This window comes from Annulohypoxylon maeteangense (assembly GCF_022496945.1).
Source record: "Annulohypoxylon maeteangense strain CBS 123835 unplaced genomic scaffold GGS22scaffold_5, whole genome shotgun sequence".
Taxonomy (NCBI): domain Eukaryota; kingdom Fungi; phylum Ascomycota; class Sordariomycetes; order Xylariales; family Hypoxylaceae; genus Annulohypoxylon; species Annulohypoxylon maeteangense.
In genome coordinates, this window is record NW_025953252.1 from 859,151 (window position 1) to 868,470 (window position 9,320).

The 9,320-nt window shown below is 47.6% G+C and overlaps 1 protein-coding gene across 1 annotated transcript; it reads left to right on the forward strand.

Moving 5' to 3' along the window:
• Positions 1–1,839: 1,839 nt before the first annotated feature.
• On the forward strand, positions 1,840–4,953 carry GGS22DRAFT_186761 (glycosyltransferase family 20 protein; the record flags this gene model as incomplete). Its single annotated transcript, XM_047964495.1, has 3 exons — positions 1,840–2,346; positions 2,401–4,336; positions 4,391–4,953. 3 exons carry the CDS (start codon positions 1,840–1,842, stop codon positions 4,951–4,953), a joined length of 3,006 nt encoding a protein of 1,001 aa, XP_047820521.1.
• Positions 4,954–9,320: the final 4,367 nt, after the last annotated feature.

The following is a 9,320-nucleotide window of genomic DNA, read 5'->3' on the forward strand; positions in this document are numbered from 1 at the left end:
AAGGTTCTAACTTATGAAGCCCAAAAACGGGCCGTTTGGCTGCAATCGAGCCACTTGTGCATAGGCCGGTCTCGAACGTAATAGGGCTTCCACCCGTTAGGAGTTAAGACATCATTGCATAGCTCTTGCCTCCAATCGGTATCCTCAGAAAGCATGGAGAGATGCCCTCTTCGTGGAGTAGGTAGATATTGGAAATATCATATCCATGGATGCTCATGGATTTTGGATTGCTTATATCTTATAGCGGGTGTATCATTTATACAACGCTATTCGATGTTGGAACTTTTAAGAAATACCGTTTATAGTTTAGCTTGATAAGAGTAGAGATATATAGGTACCTATCCAATAAAGATCAAATTGATATCGCTTATGAACGCCTAGTACCATGGTACTACCTGACATTCTACATAAGACACATGTATGATAATGTATAAGCAAAGTATCCAAGTCATCCATGCTCTGGGAAAACTCAATGGGGATAACCGTAAACCCGCTCAGGCGTTAGTCCCACGTTTTTCCATCTTCAAAGTTTTCAACATAAATACCTAGTACTCTCGCAGCTGCCTCGGTCTTCCTACTCTGGTATTCAGGCTATTATTTTTTGGTAAGGCGCAGAGGTGTTACATCCTTCTTTCATCCCGCCTACGTCATTGGTTCAAGGTACGTACCTTGAACGACCCGCTTTAAGTGCTGGCCAATGCTTTTCCATGCCTTTCACATTTCTTCCACGACATGGATTTCTGATTGTTTCCATTATCTCCACGAACTCCACAAACAATTCTCAGCCTGTCTTTCAGCATGTGCCAGCGTCACAGGCTCACAACTCTTACCCCACCATCTAACATCACCGCTCTACACTTACATTTTAATTACACACTTTTGACATACATAGTACATTGTTGATCTGGGGCCAACCCATCTGTTCGTCGAGTTCTGTGCGTATCAACCTAAAATAGGGTTGACTTACTATTTGGTTCCTCGTGGCATTCAGGCATTGAAAGTGTTCATTCGTCTCATTCGTCTTATTCGCCTTCTTCCCGTTTTTCGTTTAATTTAGTACATAAAATTCATTCAGAGTCCAGAATAAGCACACCACTTTCAAAATTTTGTACCTGATCTGCCCACCTCTACGGTCCTACGTACCTGTAGTGCCGCAGTCGGAACGAACCGTTGAAGTTTCGATCTAGGACGAGAAAGGCCGAGGTCACTCTAATCGATTTTCAAGCTGAGACGATTTTCCCGCAGTGGTTGTTGGCACTTTTCAAAGATCAAAGGAATAGGTGCTCAGTCAGTCGTTCAAGGTAAACCCACATTCTGCCCAGAAAGTCTGGAGCAAAACCTCCAGGTTGCATCTACCATACTATACCACTCACCCTTCCATTTCCATCACGAACCTGGTATCACTTGGTTCTCATGCCCCACTATCCTCCCTAAGGTGTGAAATAAACCAATAATCGCGACGACGATAGGAGCCCCGCTATGAGCCTATGCTGTTCTAGCCTTCTAGATTCTACCTCCCCTACCTGTACCAGCTGTACTTTACCCATATTTGAACTTGCCTATGTCTACCTAACTTACCTACGCTGTTTCTTCCGGCTTTGACAGCCATCGGTGTTGCTTTCACCGTCTGGTTCATCAAATCACGGTTTTCGCCGATAATCTCATACCCATAATTTGCTATTAATTGCCTTTAATAAGTACCAATTACTACTCAAGCTACCCTTGCGTACCCTTTTGTCTCCTCTTCTGCGTCACCGCCGTGTCTAAATCGTTTACCTATACATACCGACTTTACGCCGCGATTCACTTCTTGTAGAGAGTAAAGCTAAGAAGACGATAATGACAGAAAACAAGAAAGAAGTCGAGGTCAACACCACCAACGACGTTGTAAAAGAGACCGAACAAATGTCTTCCGCTCCCCGCGAGTCCGCTACCAAGAGCGACTCGGAGGATTCGTCCGATCTACCACCCCACGAACAAAACTCTGTTACAAGAGTACCTGTAACTCCCGGCATACAACCCTCGACCTATGCCTCGCAAGTAAACATCGAGTCTACTGAGACTACTGGTTCTGGTTATTTCAATCAGAATCAAGAGAAGGATGGTGTTATCTCCAATGAGTCTGCGACAGGTACTGCAGTTGAGACATCCTCTCCTACGGACCTTGCACAAGGGGCTAGTTCAGATCATGAGGTTTTGCGACGAATGAGCATATCATTGAGTGGGCGGAGAGAGTCTATTACGGAAATTAAAGCCGCTGCGCCTGACCTGGCCCTCAGTGGTAACATCATCTCGGCTACCTTCACGACCCCTCACTCTCTAAAGTATCACAAGAGCGGCGATTGGGTTAGTATATCCTTACCCATAATGTAAGCTTGTTGCGAGACTAATATTTAGTAGGAATTGGGCTATCGGCGCGGCCAATCCGCTCTCTTCGATTCTTTCTCTTACCTCTCTTCCGACGAAACGCCTTGGAACCATACGGTCGTTGCATGGACTGGCGAAATCGAGTCACTCGCCGAATCTCTGTCCGCGTCAGATGTCATTCCCGATACGACCTCAACCATTCCCGGTCTAAATCACTTATCTGCCCCCATACCGTTAGATGGGGAAGCACCACCAACACCTCCCGAAGTGGATGGTTTATGGATTCCGCAAGAGCACCAGGCGAAGTTAGAGCAGTTGTTGTCTCATGACAAACGCATCAAGACTGTTCCGGTATGGCTTGCGGACGACACCGAGACAAGCGACGAGGGTATCACGTTGAATGATCAAGCCCGATGGAGGCGATATGCCGAACACACGATATATCCCTTGTTCCACTACAAGCAACACGAGCCTAACGATGGTCGATCTGAGCGTATCGAGTGGGCAGACTACTTTCGCACAAATTTGAAGTTCGCCAATAAGATTATCGAGATCTACAAGCCGGGTGATATTGTAGTCATTCATGATTATTATCTCCTGTTGCTTCCCAGCATGCTGCGGCAAAGAATGCCAAACATGTACATCTCGTTCTTCCTACATTGTCCGTTCCCCAGCAGCGAATTCCTAAGATGCTTACCGCGAAGGAAGGAGGTGCTTGAGGGCATGCTCGGTGCCAATCTGGTCGGGTTCCAGTCATATAGCTACTCGCGCCATTTCGCGAGCTGCTGTACCCGAATACTCGATTTTCCCTCGGATTCCGTTGGTGTCGATGCGTACGGGGCTCGTGTGGAAGTTGGTGTTTTCCCCATTGGCATCGATGTGACCAAGGTAGAACAGATGGCATGGTCAAAACAAGTCTCGGATATGTATGACGCTTTAAAGGGGCTCTACAAGGATAAACAAATCATTGTGGGACGCGACCGGCTGGATAGTGTCCGTGGTGTGGCCCAGAAGCTGATGGCATTTGAAAGGTTTCTGGAACTCTTTCCCGAATGGCGAGAAAAGGTTGTCCTAGTCCAGGTCACTTCGCCAAACACCATTGAAGAAGGAGGGGAAGAACCAGAGAACAAGATAGCGAGCAGGGTGAATGAGTTGGTCATGAGAATTAATGGCACATATGGCAGCCTAGGATTTTCGCCGGTGCAGCATTATCCGCAGTATCTGTCGCCCGAGGAATATTTCGCGCTTTTGAGAGCCGCAGACATTGGTTTGATCACATCGGTTCGGGATGGAATGAATACCACTAGTCTGGAATACGTTGTGTGCCAGCGCGACACGCATGGCCCGCTAATCCTCTCGGAGTTTAGCGGCACTGCAGGAAGCCTGCGAGACGCGATACATATAAACCCTTGGGACCTCACCGACGTTGCTCACCAGATCAACAACGCCCTCACGATGTCTGCTGAAAAACGCCTATCGATGCAATCGAGTCTCTATAAGCATGTCACTACGCAGAATGTGCAAAGCTGGATCGCCAAGTTTCTACGAAAACTCGTGGGCACGTTGGCATCTAACAAGAATGCGAATGTCACACCGCTGCTTGACCGCACACTCATGTTGAAACAGTACCGCCAAGCCAACAAGCGTCTCTTCATGTTCGATTATGATGGTACACTTACTCCCATTGTTAGGGACCCCCAGGCAGCTGTTCCATCGGAGCGGGTCATCCAAACGCTGAAGGCGTTGGCCGCAGACCACCGCAATGCTGTGTGGATCATCTCGGGCAGAGACCAAGACTTCTTGCAGCAACACCTAGGTCATATCTCAGAGTTAGGCTTCAGTGCTGAGCATGGAAGTTTTATTAGACATCCAGGCCACGACACATGGGAAAATCTAGCTGAGAAATTGGATATGGGCTGGCAGGCAGACGTGATGGATGTCTTCCAAAAATACACCGACCGTGTTCCTGGTATGTTGCCTTTACGAAAATCTTGAAAACAGTTTGCTAACTGGTCCTCACTAGGTTCATTCATAGAGCGGAAGCGATGCGCATTGACATGGCACTATCGCCAAGCCGATCCCGAACAAGGTGTACACGCATCACAAGCGCTGCACAAGGATCTTGAGGCAACCGTAGTTCAAAAATGGGATGTCGACGTGATGAAAGGTAAGGCCAATCTCGAAGTACGGCCTACTTTCATCAACAAGGGCGAGATCGCCAAGCGCCTGGTCAATGACTACAACTCCGACATTGCACACATAGCTGCTCCGGAAACTAGCTCGCAAGCCAAGGAAGGGAAACTAGATTTTGTCCTATGCATGGGTGATGACTTTACTGACGAGGACATGTTCCGGGCCCTGAACGGTCTCAGCGGTACGCAAGTCGAGACTGACCACGTGTTCACTGTTACTATCGGTGCTAGCACGAAGGTCACTCTGGCGAAATGGCATATGCTGGAACCGGAGGACGTCGTGGAAGCCATAGCTCTCCTGGCCGGAGTTGGCCTGAGCGGCGAAGCCCATGAGCAGCTGAGTCAAGTCAACTTGGCTACTGTCGCCGGGCTCGAAGGTCACGTGCCTCAATGACTCGCGAAATCGAAGCTGTGATTATATTATGGTCGGGAAGCAATATAGACAAGCGTGGCGCTAGGGTTATCAGGGCTCGGACTAGAGGAATTTACTCGTGCATACGAAACCATGGTGATGCGTTCACCCCCATACAGACAAAGGTACAGAAAAGGGGCCGCAGGCAAAAGATCAGACTAATTTCCTGCATAAGGGCTCATCCGATGATCTTGAGATAGAGGCATTCCTTTGCACGAGCTTGGGGTAGAGATAGAAGATTTGTTCGGGGCCGAAATATTTCGCCTCGAGGTAGGCATGCTCGTGTTTTTTAGGTGGCAACATTTGTCTATCTGCTACTATGTAAGTATATACATAGACACGGCATCTATCTACTAGTAGCTATCAACACCTGCCTAGTATATTTGTGAACATTTCGGCCCCCGTGAACCGGACGGTGTAATTGCGAGTGGCACCGGGCTAATGAACTCGATGATGCCGATGCAGATCGGAGAAGGCCCCGCAGACAGAAGGAGCATCCGAGCTAGTTCATGTGGAGGTACTTGACCAGGTAGGTAATGTTATAGATTACTAATTTAGGGTATATAATACAGGTACATAACCTGCACATAGTATGTTTTTTGCTTTTTGGGGCGTTATATGTGTGGGTCGTATCTCGTATTGTTACGTATAGAAGAAGAAATAGAATGGGGGGCTGTTTCATGATATGCGCGGCATCCGAACATACGTACAGACTTATATAAGTCTCAGGTTAATTGACGTGGGATGGGATGCGGCCGGACGGCAGGTTTCTCTCTCTTCTTTTTTTTTTTTGGCTTTAGTGGGGAGGACTTCGGGGCCGGATTAGGTAAGATGGAGATGGTGGGTTGGTGGGATGAGCAGGTCGGAATGTACTGGTGTACCCCGGCCGTCGTGCGTTTTGGGGGGTTTGGGTTGGGTTGGGTTGGGTGTGAGAGAATGGATTAGAGCTTGTGCCGGTTGTACGGCGTGTTCGGTTACGTTACATGGAAGATGAGGCAAGTAGGTAAAATACTACGATGCGAGCAATTGCGTTTGTTCTGTGTGGACGGCGGTCCGGCGTGCGTCCGAGAGGATATGTAGGTTGATGACAGAGGCACATTGGTGGGTTTCAGGTACCCGGGGAATAGGTTGGTGTAGGGCTGCTGGGGTATGAATGTACCTAGGGCATGTATGACTGACATGAGGCAGGTACCAGTTGACGTGCGCCTCTCCGCCGCCGCGCCGCCACATGCCGGCAGAGGGAAAATTCCCATTCGACGGATCTGGGCGGCACAGGGGTTGGGGTTGGGGTTCGAGTTCGGAGTTGGGAACTTGTGTAGGTAAGTAGGTACGATATCGAAGGGAGACGGAGCTGACTGGTTGGTTGGAAACGGATGCCCAGTCCGGTTGGTGGGCTGAATGAAAAAAAGAATCTGCAGAAGAAAGAAAGGAAGAAAAATAAGGCTTGCAAGGTGAGGCGACGTGCATGCGTGCTGCATCGTACGTATAGCTACTTACGGCACCGCAGCACCTGGAGGCGAGGCACAGCACAGCAGTCAAAATATGCTGGTGAGATTAGGCGCGATGCTTGCATGGTTGCTTTAGACGTTTCTATGCAGGCTGGCTTGTCTGGGCAGGCAAACACGGTTACATCAGATATTAGACTAAGCCCTATCGTTTATTCTACCACTGTTAAGCGATGCATCGCCTTGGCACGCGTTTAATCTTTGAGAACACAGTATATACGATACAGACCACGGACAGCTGACCACGGAACGGGACTTGCTGCCCATATTAGGTGCTTAGTCCGCAACTCGAGGGATCGAGAAAGTAGTAAGTGCAATGGTCCTCTGCATATAAAACTTCATGATCGAAGATCTTAGACGATATCGATATATCTCTGCATTGGACTTCCATTTTTGTTACTACCGTGGTTGAGTTAGAGGATCGCTTGAAGCTCGTATAGGACTGAAGTGGGTCTCCGGAAGCCCCTTTTTTCAGAATCGGTGTAAGATGTTTGTCCCCAAAAAGCCCAAAAAGTAGGAGAGATCATGAAAATAGTTACAAGCCGGAGACAAAATCTTATCTCAACTGCCACATGTACGTTTTAGAAAGATAATAGGTAATTTAAACCGGTGTGGCGTAAAGGACCCTGAAATCACTCATGCAGGCCTTTCTCTAACCCCGGACATCTAGAGAGTATCTGAGTATCATCTCCACTCAAGGAGATATTCGCGAATATAACGCCGAAGTCAACTCTGAACTCTAGTTATTTAACAATCCTTCATCGGGACCGAGTGAAATGTATGTAAGTGACGTGTCATATTCTCTAGGTAGTTACTGGCTTAGAGTAGGAGTTCTTGGGTAGAGGCTATGTGTAAGCCAAAGGTAAGCTAGTGGTAAGCTTCAAGATACTCAAAATAACAGAATTCGCAAAAGCCACTCAATCTTGTTGTCTTACTTGTCTGTTCAAGGAACGCAAATAGCTTCGTGGCCGGTACAGGGATGGTAATATTGTAGAAAGTCCATTTTACACGATATCAAAATTACACAGAAGGAAATCTAGTGGTACAATCATAGCCCATATTAACCAGACACTTTCTATTTGTGTGGATGTGAGAACCTTATTTCGAGAATATTGCTTTGTTCTCTCAACTAATCCAAATCTATGTAGATATGCTCTTAAAGGCATAGTTGTATTGTAGTAGAATTCCAACATTGGGGAATGTTACTCTATGCGCTTACTCTGCCCTACGAGGCCTAAAACTGCATTTTCGCGCCTGTGTACGTAATCGAGCCACGAGGATGGTAATTATGATACATCGTGGCTGTTGTTTGAACTACGGCTTATTGCAAAAATGAATATACGTATAATTGGTTCCGTAAGGAGATCTTGAAGTCTTCTCCTAAACCTACAAGCTATGATCTAGAGATAATATCTAATCCATCGGCAACTAGGATATTGCTAACGCAACACCCAACCTGAAAATATCCGTAATTATAGTGGTTATTATCCCGTTTCTGCGAGTTTAGCTAGATAACATTCACTTTGGCCTCAACTCATTACTATCTAGAGACAAATCCCCGGAGTACTGGGCATCTACATAGCAACTGTAGTTTTGATTCGAACTAATCGGGCCGTCCTTGGCAAAGTAACCAGTTGATACCAAACATCCGGTTTCATACTCAGATAAATGGGCATTTTCACGGAAACTTCAACTCCGCTCTCGCTAACGAAGTCTATATCATGACAATCCAAGTGCATGGTTAAGGCTTACACCCTTTCCCCTCATTTTTGACTCTACCCCTTCAGATTTCCCCAGAACTAATAGTCCTATGTATTTTGCGGGTTAGCTTGTCTATGTTGGAGTCGTGTAAAATATCATGATAGTGGCATCATCGAACAAGGACTATCTGCGTGGCTGCTGACGCGGTGAAGGTAGGCCATACACCGGCCCCTATTTTTCGGAAGGCATTCCCTATTAGTCTAGGCAGATAGCTAGAACCACGGAGAAGTCGTCACCATCTACATGCAACCAAGGAAACGATGCTCCTTTCTAACATCACGTCGCAAACTATTTCCCTTTGTGAATATCACCCCCTTATGACTGTCATAAAGTGTCTCTCCAAGGGGCAACGTATCTTATGAGGTAATTACAGCCTTCAAGAGACTACATCCAGCCTCGGCTCGAACCCTTGTTTTGGGGGAAAAGGCTTACCAACAACAGCCTTCCGACTATCAGATCATTGACTTAGACGCCTCTGACATAAAGCTTTAATCTACGGAGCCTCTCCCGACACGCTCACCGCGTCTAGGTAGGTACGTAGCCGGATTCTTACATATGCCTTAGCCATATGCGTTTCCCGGAAGATCCAACGTAAGGGTTTCGGAGTCGGTCTCAGCATTTTAAATCCTATATCCGTCCAATCCAACGTGCCCCATGGAGATAATCGGCCGCCGTGCCCTACACTCGCAGATACAGGCGCGGCGAGGTGAGGAAAAATTACCAAGTGAAGTGGTATCCCGCGGTTAGACTAAGCTTTAGGCCAACTGAGTCAGTTTAACCGCGAGTGCCCGTTGGGCTTCCCCTATAGGTTCCCGTAGGCGCGACCGTTGCCGTGGGATACTATTACCGGTAAGGCGCGGCTCGCCTCATGCGTCTAATCGATATTACGCAGCGCGGGACCAACACACCTACCCAATGTGTATGTATGTGCAGGTACCGCGCCGTCTGGCGATTACGTACGTACTTAAAAAGCTATTCTGGAAGCACGTAAGCGGCAGAGTCGCGTTCCTCGGCATCTGTGTACCTAGGTAAGTAAGCAGGTAGGTACTTGTGGACGTCGCACGGGAGGGGCACCGCTATTAG